Below are 23,350 nucleotides of genomic sequence, written 5' to 3'. Positions count from 1 at the left end.
CTTGTCAGCGTTAGTACTTTTTTTTTTCTGGTACTCTTACCGTTGTTTGGGATATATTTTGAAACATTTAAAGTTTGCTTCAGGCTTCTTATAATGAGTTAGTTTTGATATCATCATTTTGGCAAGGTTTAGTTCTGAAGGTGTATGTAAATCTTGGCCAGTATAAGCAGAGTTGAATTGGATACAGGAAGTAGGTGATTATCTGTGGAATGGTGTATGCCTCTTCTTCCATCAAAAAAAAAAAAAAAAAAAAAAAGGTAAAAAATTTATCATGGTCCAGTTATGCTGGAACCTGAATCTGAAGGCCACACCAGGAAAGATGTGATCTGAGTGTTCAAGCTGAAGCAGGACTTGTGACATACACCTATAGCCTCTCGGGAATTCCCTGCCCCACCACTGTGCTATGAAAAATTACGAAACTAAAAAAAGAAACAGTGGAGACGTGGGCAAAGACACCCAGAAGCATTCAGAGTTGGGGATATTCTACTGTTTTCTAGATGTATTTGTGAGGAAAAGCAAGTCATTTGGGCAGAATATTGTTAAACAGGTCACAGGCAAATTTTTGTTCCTTTATGAAGCCTTTACTTGAGTTCTCTATGGCTTGATGTCCTTTTTACAGGAAACAATGGGAAATTATACTTGATTTTGTTGCTGTAAATGAAGCTTGTGAATTCCTTTAAGGATTTGTGAGGATTGCATTGCTGCTGGAGTCTGCCTTAGGTCTAAATAGGTCTCCTGTAAATACGGCAGCATCCTGCTGAGCTATGTAATCTTTGTAGCCTCATCTTTGTTGAAGTGATGCTGGAAAAATGAAAGCTTTACGCCTGCCAGTCTGTAGAAGCTGAGGTCTGAGAAGTAGGTGCTCCTGGGAACCGGCACAATTCCTGTGAGTGAGGTGGAGGACTGCAGTAAGGAAGCCCACAAAGATGGTCAGCTAGAGCGTGTTATTGTGGGAGATGTGACCCAAAAGCTAAGCAAAAAGAAACACAGCTACCACACTGATGTAATCTGTGCATTTTGTAGAATTTCTTGTGCATTAAACTAATTTTTTGCAAACCTAATTTTTAATGTTTTCTCTCTTTGCATGTTTGCTATTTCCTCTAATTGACAAACTGCTTCTCTTGCTATTTTTTTTAACTTTAAAAAAATGCTCTTCTGTAGGAATCAGAATTCTATTTGACTTTCTGATAAAAAAAATATGAAAAGAAAAAGCAAACCTAGAACTTTGGTGTTTTCAATTTTGCCTGCTCCCAAGATGCTTCTGAAACCTTGTTGTCTCTAGGTTGTTTCCAGGCTTCTTTGTTACTGTGGACACTTACTTAACCTCACTTGCCAGATCCTTTAAATAGGCCCTTGCTCCCCGTGTGCAATGCTCTCATGGAAGACTGGGGACTGGATTACGTGATCTTGCTATTACCACTTTGTGGGGTTCACCCATGCGAGCCTGCACTTGACCTTCTGTAAAATGGAATAAAATACAGAGAGGGCTGCTATGACCAGCCCCATGTGATTGTGCAGCTCAGGGCAAGCAAAAGTTTCACTGAGGAGAAAATTCTCTCCAGCTAAGCTCCCTTTGTGCTGTCAGCTCAAGTCTGCCTTGGAAGGAATACGGTGTAAGGGCCACTGCTGTTCGCTGTCTAGGTCTTCCCAGTTTAAGCCTTTTCTCACCAAGCACTTTTTTTTTTAAAATTATTTTTATTTTGTTTTTAGCATGAGAATGTAATTTGAACAGCCTGGCAAGCTTGTGAACATGCAGGTTTTCTTGGGTGGAGGGCACTGGTCTGCACTGGTTGCGGAGGTTCTAATTGAGAGCTGTGCTCTTAGCATTGAGCTCACCTGAGTTCCTTAGACGGTAGTACCTGAGGGAACCAAAGATAGAAACTATCGTCCCACTAAACACTCAGCAGAGCTGGGTGGTGGTGGCATTTGCCTTTAATCTTTAACTCAAAGGCAGGCTGATCTCAGAGTTCAAGGCCAACCTGGTAGCCTGGTCTATGGAGGGAGTTCCAGGACTGCCAGAGATACACAGAGAAAACCAAAACCCAAACCCAAACCCAAACCCAAACCTAAATCAAAACAAACAAACAAACAAACAAACAAACACATCACTCAGCAGACTATTGCAGGCACTTTTCTCATTTTCCTTTAATAAACAGTGGCACGAAAATGTTTCCAGATGCAAATAAGAGTACCTTGTAACGCTTCTTTATTAATACTATTTTTAAACGGTCCAGAAGCTAACTAAGTTGGAGGCTAGAGAGGAGACTCGGCAGTCAAGAGTGTTTGCACCTCTTGCAGAAGACCCCGGCTCAGTTTCCACCACTCATGTACTGCTTCACAGTTGTCTTTTGATAACTGCAGTTTTAGGGACTCTAATGCCTTCTTCTGGCCTTTGTACACATCAGCCATACATGCTGCATACACACTTGTGTGCATGCACATGTGTACATACACATACGATAAAACACTCAAACACATGAAATAAAAGTAAATAAAGTCTTCTAAAAATCTAAATTGGTTAAATCAGAATATATTCATTACTGAAAAGGCAGGCCTGGACCTTTGTGTGCCATATTCCTTCCTAGGAAAAATCCTACAGCATTAAGATTTATTTCACTGCTATCTTGTAGATTCATAGCAAGTGCTGCTATCAGTAGCCTTATAATCTAGTGCTGCCATATTGCAGGAACACATGAGCCTCCAAAAAACCCTGAGCTAACAAACGCAGCCAGTGGAAAAGGTGAAAATTGACTTTCAGGTGACGATAGAATGCTGAGAAGTTGGAGCTTTGGAAGTTTCCCCCAGTGCTGTTTCCCTGATTCTTGTCTTAGTATAAATTTATGTGGCTATATTGTAGCACACTATAAACTTGATAGTTTTGTCAGGCTCTTATATAAATGCATAACCTAGGCATATACAATATGTTAAGACTAGGAGATAAGTTTCTAATTTTTTATCGTATGTGTAGTATTGAAGATAGTTTTGTACTATATACAAAATTATAATTAATAATTGGTATGATGGCTTATATACTATCAAATGAGAAAAATCTTTAAATTTATACATTTAAAACTCTTAAATTTTTTAGCTTAAATTTAATTTTTTGAGAGTTTCATTCATGAGTATACTGTATTTACACCATCGCTACACCCTTTGTTTCCTTTCTCCAACTCTAGTGTCCCCCACATCATTCTAGAATTACAACCTCTTTTATAATAATTATTTTTTCATACACACACACACACACACACACTCATGCATACGCACATACACGCTGTAACCTATAAAAACCCTACTGAATCCAGTTAGTGCTGCCTATATGGATGCATTTAGGGTTCACCACTGACAATTGTGTAATCAGTTAGGGGACTCATCCTTGGAAAAAGTGGACTCTCCCTTCAGCAGCCAATGACTTTATCTAGGAGTAGGGCTTTGTGAAATTTCCCTCCATCTCTGTTTATATGTCAGCCTGTGTGTGACACACTACCTCGCCGAAAAGGAGCACGTCACACTCAAGATTCTTCTGACAGCGTCTTTTATTGTTATAGCTCTTTTAGTTATCAGGATGAAAGATGGAGAACAGAGGACCCCAAAACCCAGAATGTTCTGACTATATACTTTCAAAGAGACATGATCTGCCCTCATTGGTTACAGACTAAGGTCTCATTTACATATCCACTGATAGTACTTTCAGCGGGAGATTTTGCGCCTTGCGCATGCGCACAGCTGTAGACACCAAGGCCAAGAAGAAGCAGGAACAGGAAGCCAGCGCCATCTTGTAATGGCGAGTGTATAGCTACTTCAGCAAATGCAACATGGCTCCTAACATCTCCCCCGTCTTTATTAAATAGCATATAGTGACTAGAGACCTTTTGTGCCTTAGTCCCGCGCAATGGGAACCCGAGCCTTGGGAGGCATCAAAAGTCTGTCCCGTCTACAGCTTGGTGCAATGGGTTCCTGTGCCCACAAGCGTGCATAAACGGAACAGCGTCTCAGCACTTCAGCATATTCAACCAAGCTTGAGGGGATGCTCCAGTCTCAATGGCCAAAAATGCCTGAGCAATAACTACTTTATCACGTTGTTGTTGAGTTTTCATTTTACAGAACAACCAGAGTAAGATCAATGTCCCTCCAAGTAGCATACAGCCAAACAAACCTACCCCCACCCACTCCTTAAAGAAGGAAAATGCAGAAAAAAGCCAAGAGGTAAAGTCCTTGAAACTGATTATATCAAGGCTTGTATTGTTGAGGTCTAATATCTTCAACTGTAATTCTTCTTGAAGAAACTCCAACTCCTGGTTCCAATTCCCCTTCAGATATTCTGAAATAATAGAACTGTTAACAAGGGAAGAATTATCAAAAAGTAAGGGGGTTATACATAGGGAATGTGTGGAAGCCACACAAGAAAGTTGTACGACATCTCCAAGCGCTTGTAATTGTTGTTGTAATAAGTCAATGCGCTGATTGACCAGTAAGACCCCTGAGGCCAAATGAGCATCAGTTCTTTTCACTGTCTCAAGTGCATCAGATGCCTTTTCAGTAATTTGACTAATAAGTGAGGCTGTTTGCACTTGATTGGCCATGGCAATACCTGCAGTCACTGCAGCTGCAGCAGAAACAGTAATGGCAGTGATTATAGCTGCTGTAATGCCAAAATCTCTTTTTTGTCTCAATAATTGTACGATAGTAAAATCTTTGGGGTCAGCTTCAACAGGTACTGGTACAAATGTGGGAATATTCACCACAATTGCTGTCCGGTTTTTTCCATTCCAACATTCTGTTAAGTAACATGTAATATTAGGACTATGGCAATTAATTATTGAGCTGTTTTCAAACAACTCTTCATCAAATATAAGGAAAAAATATGGTGCTTGAACACACACTAGCGATGGCTCAAGCGTATAATTAGAATATTGTTGATTAATCTTCAAATTAGATAAACTGATCTTTGTTTTATTACTTTGCGTGGTCTCCACTGACATTATTAGATGTATGGAAGCTTCCTTGTAAATTAGCAAAAGCTGATATACTAGTAGATGCCTCGGCATCATTTATAATTATCCATTTGAAAAATGGCCACTCACTCCCAGGGCCAGAATGAGTGTTATTTGCTTTAAATCTTTTTAACTTTTGATTAAAATAAAAACCCTCCGATAGTTTAAATTTCCGTAATTCTGGTGGTTGACATGCTGTAAATGTCGGAGGAAAATCCAATAATGGATAGCACCATGGTATCTGTCTTTTAGCGGTCACATTAAGAGGAGAATTATCAGGTAATGGTATAGTTACATTGCTAGTGAGCACAATGGTAGTGATATTAGAAGATGTATTATTACCACCAGTTCCACTTCCACTAGTTGCTCCAGTACTTATTTGTGACAGGGCATTCATTAATATCCCTGTGGGAATTTTATTAGCAACAAGTGGATCTTCCCAATATCCCAATTTCATTTTTGTAATTTTAATACATGGCCCTTTCCCAGAGCTAATAGTCTCATTTTGGAAAGTAAAACATAATGCCGTATTTAATTTTATTGAGGTGGCATTATATGGTTCTGTTTCAAACCTAGGCGTTTTGATGCATGGTGCTTCCATGGCACAACTTGTAGATAAGAATAAAGGAAGTTTAGTCGAATTAGCATGTACAGGCATTGGAACGGGCCATGTTCTCACTATTGCCCACAGAGGTAGGCTGCTCCTTATGGGAGTCCAAAGAATTAATATCAGAAACATTGACGTCCACAGCCTCTGGATCCGGATTTTCTTTTTCTCCATCCTTCACTATTCTTGTCAATCTTGTTGGTACCCAGATCGGATTTTCTTGCTCCTGTGGGAAAATACAAATAGCTCCCCTGGATCTTATTAATATTGGATCCGGGCCTTTCCATTGATTGGTTAACACGTCCTTCCACCGGGCGTACTCTTTTGGAGACAATGGCGTAGAGGCATGTCTATCTGCGGCGGACCGTCCATCCACATCCAAATTTAAGAAATTTAAAGTAAATAAGGCCAGTGAGATGGATGATTTAGGCCCCATGGTATGGCCTATTCCCCCATTTTGTTTTTGTAAATAAGTTTTCAATGTACCATTAGCACGTTCAACTATGCCTTGAGCTTGTGGATTATAAGGTAATCCTGTAACATGATGAATATCAAGGCACATGCAAAATTGTTGAAAAGTTTTTGAAGTATAGGCTGGGCCGTTATCTGTTTTTAGTTGCATGGGTTCGCCCCATGCGGCCCAGGCCTCAAGACAATGAGTAATAACATGTGATACTTTTTCTCCTGCTAGAGGGGTTGCATGAATAATCCCCGAACAGGTATCTACTGAAACATGTAGGTATTTCATCTTTCCAAAGGCTGTATAGTGAGTGACATCCATTTGCCACACATGTAAAGGTTTAAGACCTCTGGGATTCACCCCTATATGAGGAGGGTGTCTAAATTCAGCACATGAAGTGCATTTCAGAACAATATCTCGTGCTACCTCGAGAAATGTTAAACTTAAGTCTTAGAGTATTTGCATTAACATGATATAAGGCATGAAATTTCTCAGCTTGTTGTTCTACAGTACCTGCCCAAAACATTTGTTTTGTGCCCTTATCAGCACGGGCGTTACCTAAGGACAACGGTCCAGGAAGTAAGGAATGAGCCCGTATGTGTTGAATAAAAAATGGGTGTTGTCTGGCTCTAATTAACATTTGTATCTCATTAAAGAGGGAAAAGACAGTGCTTTTAGGACTAATGTAGTCAGCAACTTCTAGCTGACGTACTGCATTAACAACATAATAGGAATCAGATATGATATTAATAGGGGTTGGATAAGTTTTAAGGACCACCGCAACAACTGCACATTCTACCAGTTGTGGCGATGTATAGGAGAATTTAATCTGAATAGCCTTGTTCCGAACAACATAGCACCCAACACCTGTTTTTGAGCCATCTGTATAAACATCTATGGCCTCTGGTAAGGGTTCAAGGCTTGTTAATCTAGGAAATATAAAAGCATTATTGATTGTAAATTGTAATAAAGGATGTTTAGGATAATGATTATCAATAATGCCTGCGAATGTACACCGCAGTATTGCCCAAGAATCTATGGTAACGCACAATACCTGTAATTGCTGGGCTGTGTATGGGCAGATAGTGGCATCTGGGAATCTCCCAAAATGTTCTGTTGCTGATTTTAACCCTTAAGTGCAATATTAGCCACAGCAGTTGGGTAATGACACAAGATTCTACCAGGAGAATTATGAGGGTGAATCCATAATAAGGGACCACACTGCCACAGAACGGCAGTGGGTTGTTTAGGTGATGGAATAATACACAGTTGAAATTCTTTATATGGATCTAACCGAGTTAGCTGAGCATGTTGTATGGCCAATTCCACTTTATCTAATATTTGATGAGCTTCTGGAGTAAGTTCTCGGGGTGAGGTAATAGCACTGTCTCCTTCTAGAATTGTAAATAAAGGTTGTAACTCTGCAGTGGTTAAATTAAGATAAGGGCGTATCCAATTAATATCGCCCAAAAGCTTCTGGAAGTCATTTAGGGTCTTTAATGTATCTCTCCTAATAGTAACCTTCTGTGGCATTATATAAGTAGGAGAAATGACGGCTCCTAGAAAGTTTCCCACTTCTCCTTCTTGTACTTTTTCGGGGGCTATATGCAACCCTCTTGATAAGAGTGTTTCTTTTAACAACACAAAGGCCTGTGACAATTTATTTATATTTTTTGAACATAATAAAATATCATCCATATAGTGACACATTCTAATAGCAGGATATTGTATACGTACAGGCTCTATAGCTTTAGAAACATAAATTTGACACATAGTAGGACTATTAGCCATGCCTTGAGGTAGAACTCTCCACTGATACCTTTTATCAGGTTCTTCATGATTAATGCTAGGCAAGGTAAAAGCAAACCTCACCTTATTGTTCATAAACAAGTTGTTCAATTAATGGCATGGCAGATTCTGAATCTCCAAAGATCCTTCCTGCAGCCTCCATCATCCTGGCAACAAAGTCTGAAAATGGCTCATTAGTTCCTTGGATGATCTTTGTTAAGTTTCCAGAGACCTGCCCTCTATTAGGTAAACTTTTCCATGCTTTGATGGCAGCCTGATTAATCTGTTCATAAACTTGTGCTGGATATAGGGTCTGATTAATTGCCCATTGCCCCTGGCCAGTGAGCATATCAAAGCTCCATTGGGGGTGATTTTGTGCCATGTTATCTCTGGCCTGTGTAGCACACAAATCATGATAAAGAGATTTCCATTCTAAGTATTTGCCTGTAGGGACAATTGCCTTGATAGTACTACACCAATCCCCAGGCGTCATAGCACTTTCTGCAAGTCTCTCTATTAAGGCTTGGGTAAAAAAAGAGGCATTTATACCATATGTTTGCACCGATTCTGCCAATGACTTTAATTGTTTCAAGTCTAAACTTCGATGGTATCTCTGCTGATTCTGATCTTCAAAAACCGGAAAGGCTGCTCTAATCCTTCTTCTCTCCTTTTCTGGAATCAAGGAGGTGGCTATTGGAATAACATGTCTCCTAGCCTGTTCCTGTTTTGTCTTCCGCACAAGCAGCTGCGGCGCCGATGGCAAAATGCCAGGCGCATAAGGAGGATCCGGACGATATCTTTCTTCCTCATAATGAGCTGCCTCCTCATCTAATTCTGCTTGTTCATCCGAATCCAACCCATCCTGGGACGAAGTATTGTCCTCGTTTTCTCCATCCTCAGAGGACGTCTCCTCTGAGGCGGAGTCATTCAGTGTTAATTTTCTAAACCTAGACAAGGCTGGATAAATTTTTTTAGATTTCTCTGACTGAGCTATTTTCTCAGCTCCATTCTCTTTTTTCTTTTTTCTTTTCTCCCCCTCCTTCTTCTGACATGGAGGGCATAAAGGCTGTTTATCATTGCCTTTTCTTCTGCTAGCATTCCCTTCCTTTTCTGCTTCTGATAGGCTATCCTGACACTGAGTAAGGACCCTTTGTCCTTCTCTAATCTTTTCTTGGCATTTCTCATCCGCTATGCATGCCTGAATCATCTTAAAATCAGGTAACGTGCCTGCTCTCAATCTTCCCTCCTCCTTTTCCCGGGCTAAATCAGCTCCTAACTTTTCCCATGATCGCTTGGTAAGGGATCCTGTAGGACCATACCACGGAGCAACTCTATCTACCTCTTTAAAAAACTTCAAAAGAACCCCATCTGAAATAGTCAAGCCGCTTTCCTGCAGCAGCGCCTGCACTGCCACTAGAGCCGGCTTAAACTGTTGATTGCCCATAATTCTTTATCTACAGGACTGGGTGAACCTGCACAGTTATCTGCCTGTGATTTACGGTTCACTTTGAAAAGGAGGACATGTACACTCCCATCCCTTAATATGACAATTAAGGCAAAAGCAAAACACGAGAACAACCACCGCCCAGACAGGGATAGCGAAAGCAAGACCAAGCATAGGATCCACCATATCTTACAGAAAAGTGTCTAGACTTACTGCACCGTCAGTTCTGAATCTTGTCTCTGCGAGCTAAGCAGGGTCCTTCAGGGTAGACAATCCTCGGGGGCATTCGGCTTCCACTCCCGGGTTTCGGCACCAAATGTGACACACTACCTCGCCGAAAAGGAGCACGTCACACTCAAGATTCTTCTGACAGCGTCTTTTATTGTTATAGCTCTTTTAGTTATCAGGATGAAAGATGGAGAACAAAGGACCCCAAAACCCAGAATGTTCTAACTATATACTTTCAAAGAGACATGATCTGCCCTCATTGGTTACAGACTAAGGTCTCATTTACATATCCACTGATAGTACTTTCAGCGGGAGATTTTGCGCCTTGCGCATGCGCACAGCTGTAGACACCAAGGCCAAGAAGAAGCAGGAACAGGAAGCCAGCGCCATCTTGTAATGGCGAGCGTATAGCTACTTCAGCAAACTCGACATGGCTCCTAACACCTGTGTGGTCATCACAGGTCCTGTGTAGTCAGCCATACTGTTGAGAGTTCACGGTGGCAACATTCCCCTCCTGTCCTGAAGAAAGTGTCTGAAGAAAGTATGCTGGTCCTCTGGCTCTTAAAATCCTTCTACTGTCTTTCCCTCCATGCTCCCTGAGGCTTCTGTTTAGGGTATTTGATTTAGATGTATCCACTGGCGTTATGCAGCCCATGGCCGTGTGCTCTTCTCATTTTCCCTGTATCGCTGTAGTGGTCTCCATCTGCTGTAAAACCAGCTTCTTGATGAGGGTAAGAGCTACACTGTGCAGAGAGCAAGTGTGGGTGACAGCATTATTTTCTGATTCAGCAGTCAGAGTTTGGAACTATGAAATGATATCCATGCAGTTCTAGAATTGTTTCTTTGCCCTGGCAAGTTTTAGAAGAATGATGAGAAGGAATTTTTGTGATCCAGATAAAATCAATGTGTTTGATAGGAATATGAGAACCAGGATTTGTACTAAAGATGGACTTCTGCTACAGTTTATTCATGGAAAAATGGTTCAGGATATACAGTTATGTCTCTTGTCAAAGAACTGATCCAGAAAAATAGTTCCTTAGTTGCATAAAACCATTGCAGGATTTAAAAAGGAAAGAATAGATTCACCAGGTATGTAATAAATAAGGTATTCAGCAAGACTATGTAGTTGAAAGAAAAAGGTGAAACTTTAAAATGGATTTTGTAAAGTAGATCAGTATTCCATAGTTATTCAACTCTGTTCAACAGTTACAGTATTAAGTACTGATACTTAATAATGATTTACACTATGCATACAGAGACAAGGGGTGTGCAGAGAAAAATCCTAGTTTCAAGTATACAAGGTGTGTTACAAGCACCTCACATCTAGCCTGTCCAACATCAGAGTTCTCCTTTCTGTTTTTTTTTTAATTTAATTTAATTTAATTTAATTTTTTTTATTTTTATTTTGTCTCCAAGTGTTGTCACTTTGTTTCACTTGGAATTAGAGAACAAGGAACATTTTTCTTTAGTTCCTTCAGGTTCCACTGCTCTGATAGGGTCCTTTAAATCCGTGCTTTAATGTCCATCTGCATTTCTATTATCTTCTCAAAGATCACTATTTGCTTTTACCCTAATTTTATGACAGTTTATAGGAAAATTAAAGGGAAAAAAAAAGATAGACCTAAATAAATAGTATACTATATAGAGTTTAAGAAACTGCCTCGTGAGCCTTACCTAGTAAGTGCTGCAAGGCAGGAATGGTTAGTGACATTTTAAAATGCTGTTAAAAAATACAAACACACAAACAGAACAGAGATAGTAGGTAGCCTTCAAAGGTAAAAACTGTTCACACTCTGATACATAAAACATGATTGTCTTCATTGACAAAGGCAGTGGAAATTTGGATGCAGTTGTAGGTGTGGGCAAGAGAAAAGGAATCAGGAGAAATGCTTTGCATATTTACTGTGAAATCTTGATTGAGATGGATGGTGTCCTTGAGAATTAAATCTTAAACTTCCTCTGATCGCAGTAATTAAGAAGACCTTAGAAAATGAATCTATACTCAAAATTCTTTGTGTAACACACACTCTCTCTCTCTCAACTCACATCAAAGCCTTGCTAAGCAGTGTATGCGGGCTTTATCAGAGAAACCCTCGGTAGTAGATATATATATATATTTATATATCTATATGTATTTATATATGAAGTCATTTAGTGCAAGGGATTGGTGTAGGCAGCTGATCAGTTTGGGATGTGGGGCTGGGCAGGCTGTCAGGAAGGGCGGGCTTATTGCAGTTTGTCAAGTGTTGAACCTACAGTCAATGCAGTTGCTGAAGATAACCTCATATTTGCTCTTCAGACCATTGGACTGAGTAAACCAGCTCAATCTTTACAGAAGTCTGCAAAATGTGTTCACAACTACAGCTGGCTCCCTTGAGTAACAGCCCTGTACAAGGTGATCCATGGAACACTGTCACAGTGCTTTCTAACAAACTTTACTGAAACTAGCAATAATCTTTATACATGTTGGGCACCCCTAATGCGGAAATATGAAATCTGAAGTTTTCCAAGATATGAGACACACAATTTATGAGTGCTCAACCAGTGATGTCTTTATAGATATTCATAAAGTGAAAAATACCAGATCAGAAACACTAGTCGCAAACATTCCTGACAAATGCTTGGTCTGGTCAGAGTTTTTCTGGAGATTATGATGTAGGAAATACAACTCTGATACTTAGCCTTGATTTAGATAAGAAAGTCATAGGAAATCTTGACATCAAAATTACTGAAAAAAAATTTAATCAGAGCCTGAGCATCAGGAGACTCAGATCATAGTGATGTTTTGCAGAAGCTAACACATGAAAGAATGTTTTGCTGAAACCAACACAGGTGAAATGTTTTGCTACAGCAAACAAGTGAAAGGACACAAGGTGTTTAGAACGGATACAATTATGATTCCACAGACAGTGGGAGCTTGAGCATTGGTCTGCTTTGCTCTGGCTTGCTAGTCTATGTTGATGATACACGGATTGGTTTGCCTTACATTGCATTGCTGAGTTTCCCTTGTGGAGACTTCATGGAGAGAAACTCACCAAAGAACTTCTGTTTGAGATACCTGCAGCCTCTCGCTGCCTTCGCAGGCTCTAGCTGATTGGTGAGCCCCACGGTTTCTTTTGGATTGAACTGCCCTTACTGATTCAAATACACCAGACTGCTACTGCTGGTCCATGTTTGGTGTTTGCTAGCGGACTGGACTGAGAATAGTGAAGATTGAAGTTGCCCCAAAGAATTATTTCTAAACAGGTCCACTTCCCCATATCCTAATAACCTTTCTTTTTTACTACATCTTGTGGGTGATGGGTTAGAGAGGAGGTTGACCCCTTATTAGAGTGTGAAAAATTATATGCCCGCATCTTGAATTTTACAAATATATCCCAGACTCTCCACCAGAAATGACCCTCTCAATCCCGGTGGACAGCACGGCTCTACTTTTTTCTAGTGTAGGTTCATTTTGCCTGTTCTTGAATCAGTCACCCATACTCTTGTGTCTGTCTTTTGCTCAGTCAGGGTTGTTTTGTTTTTTGGTTTTTTTTTTGAGTGTTTATCTATGTTGAGTGTTATCAGCATTATCCATGGTAATGTTAGTGGTAGATTATCAGTTTCTATTGGTAAGTCAGTTTTGGTTAATATGATGATGTAAACATTGTTTTCTCAACATATTGCTTCATTTCTTCACAAAATGAGTCTGTAGAAATGGAACACAGTTGAGTGTGTGGTTACACATCACTCAGCATGGGCTTTCCCAGTGTCTCCCACTCCAGCAGCCACACACGAGAGTTCTTACATTTTGTCCGTCACTTAGTGTTGTCGGTGTTGAAATGTTAGCCGTTCTGGTAGTTGTGAATTATCATAGGCTGCATTTGGCTTTGCGTTTTGAATGTTTTTGTTAGTGTGTATTAGCTGTGCTTACCCCTAGTCCCTGCACATGTACACATGTATTCCGATCACATCGCAGCCACACCCCTCGTTACACTTTGTGTTCTCCTCCTGCTCCTCTTTCCAATCAGGTCCTCTTCTGTATTGTTTTTGTTGTCTGACCCAGTGAATTTCATCATGGTTCCTGAAGGAGCATGAGTAGAGAGCTGTTTTTATGGTCTCTTGCATTTTCTTGGTTATACTAGTTTCTCTGATCTCGAAAATGCTTAGCTTTTAAAAGCATAACTTTACTTTGTGGTAATTTAATAATACTCATAAAAAACCATAAACTAGTTCAATTTCCGTGTACCTTTTACCCAGTTTTCCCTAATGGTAGCTATGTAATCATCATACATGCGTTTCAGCAGGTGATATTCCCTCAAAGAACCAAGCTTGATATTGGAGGGGAGACCCAAATCTCATTCTTTCATATATAAAGTCTTGTCATACATGACACATATAAACATATTTAATGTCTGTGTGTAATCAGTATCACATAGGGTCACAGTCAAAGACAAAGCTCCTTTCAGGGGAAAAACATAACAGAAAAGGTTGGAACATGCTACTGTGACCCACTGTGGAAAACCTGGGGGTTAACACTGGCACCAGGCTGTTGCCTCTTAGCCAGACCACCTATCTCTATTTCTTTTCTTGCCTATAGTTAGTTGTATGGCATATTTCCCTGTGTAAAGGTTAAAGTAAGTATGCCCACAGTCAGCAGCAGAGCCAGTCTAACTACAGAGAGCATCCCCGTGTTGGCTCTCAGCCGCTTGTTTTCTGTCAGTGCACCTTTCTCCCTGCAACCTTTAAGGTCTGTTCATTCAGTGCGATACCCTTGGACTCTCTCCAAGTTGTTGTATGTCAGAGGTCACTTCGTTTTATTGCTAATGTTCTGTAGTCTGAAGAGCTGTTGCACGTCCACTTACCTGTTGCACGTCCACTTACCTGTTGAAAGCTTTGTGTTATGTATTATAAATATAAACAGACCTACAGTGAGGTTTATGCACAGTTGTTCACAAGAACATGAATTTGCAATTTTCTGGAGTAAATCCACAAAACTCTGCTTAGTTGTATGATAAATGTATGGTTAGCTGTATGGTGGAGATCCACCTCATGTCCCAGAGTGGCACGGTCAGAAGTTTCTCAGCAGCACACAGGGGATGCATTTACTCTCTGTCAACTCCTTGGCATTTAAATCATTCTGACAGACTTTTATTACTATCTCCTTGTTCCTTACTTTGGCCTTCTCTAAAGTAGTAACATTGAACATCTCTTCAGATGCTTTTCCCCATCTGTGTATCTCCTTTATGTAATGTCTGTTCAAGTCTTTTGCCCATTTATAATTGGCCTTGTTTTTCACTAGTTAAAATTATCACCATAGTGTGTGTACCTGTGTGTGCACATGATAATATGGGTGTGTGACTATGAATGACATAGAGGGCAGAAGACAACATTGTGTGGTCAGGTCTCTCTCTTTTTCTCTTTTCACTCTTGGTTGGGCTCCAGGGGTAGAAACTCAAGGTGCTAGGCTTGTGCAGCAAAGGCCTGTACCCACTGAGGTGTCTTGCCAGCCTTGTATGGTTGTTTTCTTATTGATGAGTTAAAGGCTTTTCATATGTTTTCAATATAAGTCCTTTGTCAGATGAGATTTATAAAACTTGTTTCTCTCCATAGTTTGCCTTTCATCTTATCCTCTGTCTCCATCTATCTGTCTGTCCACTTATTTTTGACAACGCTGTGGTGGAACCCTTATCTTACACTTACTGGACAAGTGCTCTCTGAGCCACACGCCAGTGCACAGCTCCATTTGGCTTTCTTCACTGGTCACTGTGACTGACCACTCTGGATGGTTCCAGGTCAGAAGAGCTGCTGCCAGAACTATGCATGACAACCTTTCTGCTCACACTGTCCCAGCTAGTATGGCTCCTAGACCCCAGGTGCACCTGTTGATCCAAATGTTGAACCATGGATGTCTTACCTTAATGGGTGCCTTCACAGAGCAGAATTTTGAAAGTTTACTGAAGTCTAAGCCATTTTTTTGTTTGTTTGTTTTAACCCCCTTTCTTGGCTTATAGGTTTGATGTTATATATAAGTCAGCTCTTCCTGATTCTGGGTCCTGATGACTTTTTTTTCTGTGATTGCTTCTAGAAGTTTTTATCTTTGGTTCTTTATTTTGAAATTGTAGATTCACATAAAGTTACTAAAAATACCATGTAGACTCCTATATATTCTTGTGACAGACTTTTGTAGGAATGATATATAATTGTAAGATGATATTAAAACCACAAAATAACTACATAGTAGCCCTCTTGACTTTTCTCCAGTTTGAAGTGCTGGGGACCTAACCCAGGATCTTGAACATGTTGACAGACACTCTCCACGTGAGCAGCGTCCCAGGCAGTTTTGTGTGTTTCTAGTTTGCCATTCACTTTTCTAAGGAAGGTGTCCCAGTGTTCTGTGTTCCTCTTTGAAGTGTTATACTAGCTATTGGATTTATGTTGTTTTGCTGTTTTTGTTTGTTTTGTTGGATATTTAGATTTTTTATTGAATTAAATAATTTACTTTTATAAATGTTTTTCTTTATGAATGTATGTTTAATTTTGTCTTGTGTTGTAACTGAATCAATTGATGTATACTCACTCTATTAATAGGATGAATTATGCATACTTATTATATTTTAAAATAGTGTACCAATCTTGAGTTGCTGAGATAAACCTAACTTACTTATGTGGTTTTCTTTTTATGCATTGGGTTAGATTCACCGGTGTTTTTAGAGAACACTTACGTCTGTGTTGATGAGGTATACTGTGTGTATGTGCTTGTATGCCCGTGTGCTTGTTATAAATACTGCCTTTGCTTTGGGTGTTAGCATAATATTGCTGTCCTGAAATGTGTTAGGAAGAGACTAAAATTGATATTATTCGTTCTTGAAGTATTTGGCAGAATTTACTAATAGAAGCTCCCATGGCCAGTCTGTTGATTTTAACAGCAGAAGCTTCCATTTTAAAAATCTGATTTGTCTTTCTTTCATCCTTTTCACTGTGTTGTGTTCTTTGTTATTTTCTTAGTCTCCTTACATGAAATTCACTTTCCCCCCTTTCTGGTTTTATAAATGGAAGTTTAGATTATTAGTTTCAGAGTTCATTTTCTACTGTGAGCTTTACTGCAGTAAGTTTTCTCCTGTGCATACTGACGTATCCCACAGGATTAAGTATGCTGGGTTATTGTCATTCATAAAGTGTGTGTATCACAGGATTAGGTATGCTGGGTTATTGTCATTCATAAAGTGCGTGTATTTAATGTTGTTGAGTGCTGTTTGCTTTCTACTTTGAGTGTTTTCTTTATGTGTAGTGCTTTGTAAGTTAATTGTTTTAGTGATTATACTATAGATTACAATATGTGTGTATAATTTATAAAGGTCAATTACCATCCACATTTTATCATTAAGTGACAGGTAGGTATCTGTGGATACTTTTTCTAAGTGTTTGTGTGCATGTGTGTTCAGGTGTGAGCAGGTGCATGGAGGTTGAGGAACATCCTGGGCTGTCATCCTCAGGAATACTGTTTGCCTCCTTTGAGACTGGATCCCTCTCACTGCCTGGAGCTCACCAGTTTGGCTTCGCTGGCTGGCCAGTGAGTCCTCACCTTCTCAGTACTGGAATTACAAGTACATGTCCCCATGGCTGGCAGATGGATTATGTGGGCTCTAGGGGTAGGTTCTTGTGCTTGCACAGAAGCCCTTTACTAAATAAACCATTCCCCCGTATCCCTCTGTCCCCCTCCCCTTTGAGATAGTGTCACTTGTAACCCAGGCTGGCTTAGAACCTTCCATACGATGGGACTGCAAGTATTTAACACCATGCCTTGCTGGAATGTAAATATCTTTAAAAATGCATTATTATTATTTTTTTATGTGTATGGGTGTTTTGCCTCTATTATGTCTGTGTACCAGTGTATTCTTGAGGCCAGAAGATGGCATCAGGTCTCCTGAAACTGGAGTTACAAATGGTTGTGAGCAGCCATTTGGGTGGTGGGAATATAACATCGTCCTCTGAAAGAGCAGCCAGTGATCTAACCACTGAGTCATCTCTCCAGCCCAAATGTAGATATCTTAATCACCACCAAAATTGCTTTTATGGTCCATTTGTTTTTAAGAATATCTTTTCATGAATGGAGAACGCTGTTCTCCTGTTTAAAATTGAAGAAATTTACTGCACTTAGTCTTTCTGTTGCATTCTCCGTTGTTATTCTTCTAAATTTCCTTTCAGAGTTTCTTTCCATTCTAAATAACTTTTCCAATTGTAATACTTCTTGACTCATCCCCTGGATCTCTTTTCCTGTGTCATCTTCATTTGACTGTTGCATATTGGTTTGTGTCTGCCAATCATGCTAATGCTTTTTATAAATTAGTAGCTTTCTTGTAAAGGCGGTTTCCTTTTCTGTGTGTAGAATTATTTCATCTTTGACAGCTGTAATTGTACTTCTTCCTTTCCAATCTGGGGCCCCCCCCCCCCCCCCATTGATTGTACCATCTGGAAAGTCAAGTCTGGAAAGTGTAGGATAATGCGTGGTAAGAATGGTAAGAGTTACCTGCTCTATCTTGATTGCTTTCCCAGGAGAAGTTTGAACGCTGGGTGTGCTGGTGAGAGTTAGATGTTATTTATCACATGGACAGCTTTTTCTTTTCTTACTTTGCTGAGATCCTTTCCTCTATATGGATATTGTATTTTGGCAGGAAACTTTTCAACATCTGTTGTCATTACTGTGTTTCCCCTATTTATTTTTTGTGTGAATTTCACTTACTGATGTCTGTATGTTCAGGGACTCTTGAAGTCCTGCAGTAGATACTGCTTGGTCATAAAGTACTGCTGCTTTTGTTTGTTTTTAACGTATCGTTATATTCAATTTGCTTATTGCTAAGAATTTTGCATCTGTATTGATCAAAGGGGCAGTAGAGTGTTTTGTGTTTATGTGTGTGTTTCTTATAACTCTGGTTTTGATATTAGGATACTATTAACTAAGAATGATTTTCAGGATGAAGGATTTATACAGAACTTATTAATTTTTAAAATGTTCAGTCAGTAGAGAAGCTATTTGGGCTGAGAATCTTCTTTCAACTATAAATTCAGTTTCTTCAGTAAATAAAAAATTATGCTGGGTATCTATTCTGAGTGAGATTCGATTTTGAGTTTCAAGAAAATTTTCCATTTTATCATCAAATTTACTGTTCAGATTTGTGAATGACATCTTATTATTTGTATGTTTTATATTTGAAGTTAGTGACCCACCATCAGTCTTAGTACACTTTATCAATTTTCATTATCTTAGTTTTTGTTTCACTGATTTTTATTTCTATTACTCTTGTTTTGCTTTTCGTATTACATCATTCCCTTTGCTTGTTTTGTGTTTTATTTGCCAGTTTTTTGGTTTTTCAAGGTAGCTGCTTACATTAATTTAAAATCTCTTTCTACATAGGCTGCTCGTACCAAGCATTTCTTTACAAGTACTGTTTTAGCTATAATATTGATCTTTTGATATATTTTCATTAACTTTGAAATAGTTTATAATTTCATTTTGATATAACTTTGGAACCAGTAGATTACCTAAAAATGTGTTACTGTTTTTAAACATATTTGGAGACACCCAAAGATCTTTCTGCCACTGACTTTTACTTACCTTGTTGTCAGAGGACAAGCTTCCTGGATTTTGAATTCTTTTAGGTGTCCAGTGATTTGCCTCATAATCAAATTACAATTTATTTCGATAAACATTCTGTTATTAAGCTAAGTATTCTATAAATGTTGTATCAAATTACTTGAAAATGTTAAGCTGTTTTACAGTTTTAAAGTGTAAAATTGAAGGTATGTTTACTTGGGGCTGGAGGTAAGGCCCAGTGGTTAGGAGCACTTGTTTCTCTTCCAGACGACCCAGGTTTGGTCTCCTTTATCTAACAGGAGCTCACAGTCATTGTAGCTCCAGTTCCAGGCATCCTGACACACTCTCCGGCTTGCATGTGGTGTCCATACATATACCCAGGCAAACATACACACACATAAAATAAAAATAAGTAAATCTTTAAAAAGATTAACTGTGTTTATCTAATATGCCATACATACGTATGTATTTAAACATGTTTGGAGATATCCAAAGATCTTTTTCCAAATATGTATGTACACACACACACACACACACACACACACATAATATATATGTATATTTATATATAGTTAACATTTTTTATCAGTATATATTCCAACTTTTTTGTGTGTGATTTTATTTTACAAAGGTTATGTTACCTCCCATCCCTCATGCTCATTTGTAACGTGATTTTGATGCAAACCATGGAGTCTTAATTTCTAAACAGGGGTGCCCCTAGTAACTTGGAAACGTATGACAATGCTGCATGAATTTGGGGACAGGGTCAGATGGCCACTGGGGCTCACCTGGCTGTCTTGAATTGTTTGATTTCTAGACATTCTTTCTCAGATTGCTGTGTCCTAACCCGCCTGGCAGACTTGAGAGCTCACAGTTAGAGAGGAGTATAGGTTACCTGCTTGTCTAACAAGCAGACTCTGCCTCTGACTGTTCCAATCCAGATATCAGATGTAGAGGTGAAGAGAGGACTGACTTCGTAAACAGACCCTCTAGTTGCAGTGTTGAAACCAACACCAGTCCTTGGGTCCTAGCAGAGAAGCCCTCGCAACCTGCAGGGTCCCTGAGTGTAAATGTGTCTGAGTCACTGTGATGGTTGAGTAGTGTTTCACAGCATTAGTAATGAGGAGGCCATGTCTCTGTTGGGGTTGAAGGAAGGAAGCAGGCATTCAATTCCTGCATTTCCAAAAGCCTTTAGCCTCACTCCTAGTTGGTGGTTGGACCCTTGTAGTGTCAGTTGTGGGGCAGTCATCTCAGAGACTCAAGGAATCTCTCTGCCATCTTGCTGCACATTCTGGTAAACACGACGCCATGTTATTCCCTTGTGTGGGTAACGAGCCTTTTATCTCACAGGGTTAGGCATTTTATTCAAGGCTGCTTAGATACAGTCTGTGCCCCAATTCTGTCTGAGAACTCATGTCTGTTCATTTATTTATTTTTATTCTATTTTTTTTCAAAATCTTCTCTCTTATGCTTTTAACTCTTAGAGCTCAATTACTCTTTTATAAATTGTGGTTGGTTATTCTGTGACACTTTGTTCTTCAAACTTAGATGATTCTTGGATGCTTTGTTCTTGGTGTTGGTTGTCTGCTCTGTGTGTGTGTGTGTGTGTGTGTGTGTGTGTATGTGTGTGTGTGTGTGTGTGTGTGTGTCTTCTTTATAAATATATATTGGTTTATAGCTGCCCATACCCAACAGCTATTGGCATGGTACCAGAAAGAGTTTGGGGGCTCCAAATCTTAGAAACTTCCTGGGATTTGAGGGTTAAATGCCTTTCTTTCACTCTGTGGTATGACAGCAGTGGAAGGTTAATAGCCTGTGGTTTCTGCATAGGCCATAGGTAGCTTCTGCATGGAGTAATGTCTGCTTTGGCATCAGTTTTCCTGGGGTACTCATGGAAGTATGGCTATCTCTTTTAATCAGTCTTCACCTGCCTTTTGTCTTTTGGATTCCTGTGGTAATAAGGCAATCACTCCTTTGCTTTCCAGTGCTCTCAGAATTTAGGAAGTATGTGGCTTGTGGTTGTAGTTGCTGAGTTTGCAGTTTCAGTCCATGGTAGATGGTGCACTTAGAGGGCACAGAAATCTTGCATAATTTCATAGGCCCCTCCAGTTTTGTTTTCTTCTCAGCTAGTTATGTATTTCTTAGGCCACCACTTGTCCTCAGGGTAGGGCACGGATCTTCTCATGTATCTTTTAATTTGTGTCTGTTCATCTATCTCGGCATCTCAGTTTCTGTAAAGATCAAAACATATGCAAATTCCATTAATAAGAAAATGAGATTCAGACTTTAAATTTGTGCCAGTCCGAGTAGACTGCGTTGTCGGGGAAGTATTGCAGTAAAATTTGCAGAGTTTTAGAAAGATGTTGCTTGTGACCCTCCTTTTTTCTTTTATATAAAAAAACTGCTTAGAATGATTTATAGTAATTAAAATAATCACAACTTTATCCAGTGGTAAAAGAGCCATTTAAAGCATATTTGCTTAGGCTTTTATTTTTAAGTAAACTAGAAAGCTGATTTTTTTTTTCCCTATCTGGTTACTGACTTGAAACTACCATGAAATCTCTTTCCAGAGCAGCATCTCAGACATGTTGAGAAAGATGTTCTGATCCCAAAGATAATGAGAGAAAAGGCCAGAGAAAGGTGTTCTGAACAAGTTGAAGGTAAGATTCATATATTCATACAAAGATCAAACTCATTTGTGATAATATGATGTGAATTTAATCCTTAGACTCAAAGGCAAGTAGAGTGAATTAATATGTATGAGTTGCTTCTCATGCTTCCACTGAGACACTAGCATCCCAGCTTTCAGTATTCCATTCATTTACAATTTAAAAGCATCCCTCCAACCTAGGAACAAACCCCCTTCTTCCTGAAAGTGTAGTTCTATTGAGAAAAACTTGATGTGAATGTTCAGGAGAAACTAGTTATTTTGATAATTTTGAGAAGGGAAGAAGAAACATCAAACCTAATGTAGACCTGTGAGGCAAGTGCTAGCCTGTTGTAATGTGTGCACACACAGACAACCTGTTGTAATGTGTGCACACACAGACAACCTGTTGTAATGTGTGCACACAGACTCACACAATGACGGTTTTCCTCAGTGTCATGTCACTGCATTACGAGGAGAGTCTTAATCATCAGTGCATCAGAATTTGCGTTGCGTGTTCTCTGCTTTGTCCTGTGCTCTGAAGTAGAAGTTGCTTATATAAATGCATGTAGGGGTGCCCACACATGCATGTCTTTGAAAATGCTTTTCACGGTACTGTTCCTCCGTATGGTGATTTCAGAAACGTTGTTGGCCGATATGTAATCTCCTGGTAAAATGCACATACACTGATAGTGGTAACTAAAATGGGGCTACCATAGGTCTGCAGTGTGTGGGCTGTTAGAAAAGTAGGTGTGAACTGTGCTGTAGAGATGTCTTTAAACATCATCTACCTCTTGGAATAGCCATTTAAAAAAAGCAGTAAAATTTTGCTAATGGAGCTGGGGAGATGGCTCAGTGGTTAGAGTGCTGGTTACTCTTGCAGAGACCTAGGGTGTCCCAGCACTCACGTGGATGCTCACAGTTGTCTGTAACTCCAGTCCAGGGCATATGACACCCTCTTTTGTCTTGTTGGGCTCCAGAAATGCATTCTGTGCACATATAGGCAAACCACTCATAACATATAAAAATAAACAGAAGCCTCTTTCCTTCCTTCCTTCCTTCCTTCCTTCCTTCCTTCCTTCCTTCCTCTTTCTCTTTCTTTCCTTTTTTCTTGTTTTGTGCTGAGATTATGTAGGCTATTTTTCCATCTCCCACCCCCCATTCCCTTTTCCCACAGTCACCTTTGTCCAAGCATGACAGTAATTTTTAGTGAGAGATTGTGTCACAGATCACTGCAGGTTTCTTTCTGGGGAATCAGGCTGCATCAACTATAGTTTTATGACTGTCAAAAAGTGAACATGCTAGGGACCTTTTTCTCCTCCTCCTCCTTCAGCCCTGGAATTGACTTCTGCAACACAGTGGAAATCGTAAGACAGAAACAGTCCCTATGGTAGCATTGTGCTGCTTGTATTGAGTGATTTGTATGACTATTATATCTGAAATCCTCTATCAATTAGTAATTTAAAAGTCATCCTGTGATATTGCTCTTGCTCTCACTGGAGATTAGTTGTTTAATCAGGGTACCTTCCTTCAGCTCTCCCACCCCAGGTGTCAGGAGAAATTAGCCCATTGGCACCTGCAGGGTTCAGGGCACATCTGGCATTGGCA

The 23,350-nt window shown here is 39.6% G+C and overlaps 1 protein-coding gene across 1 annotated transcript in view; it reads left to right on the top strand.

Moving 5' to 3' along the window:
- Cmc1 (C-X9-C motif containing 1) overlaps window positions 1-23,350 on the top strand; it is a 66,542-nt gene that overhangs the window by 7,912 nt on the left and 35,280 nt on the right. The window contains exon 2 of the mRNA XM_034484157.2: window positions 21,666-21,755. Coding sequence (XP_034340048.1) covers window positions 21,666-21,755 — 90 coding nt within the window. The remainder of the gene's footprint in view (window positions 1-21,665; window positions 21,756-23,350) is intronic.

This window comes from Arvicanthis niloticus, chromosome 21 (genome assembly GCF_011762505.2).
Source record: "Arvicanthis niloticus isolate mArvNil1 chromosome 21, mArvNil1.pat.X, whole genome shotgun sequence".
Lineage (NCBI taxonomy): Eukaryota > Metazoa > Chordata > Mammalia > Rodentia > Muridae > Arvicanthis > Arvicanthis niloticus.
Note: the sequence above shows the minus strand (reverse complement) of the source record. Positions and strands in the feature narration are given on the sequence as shown.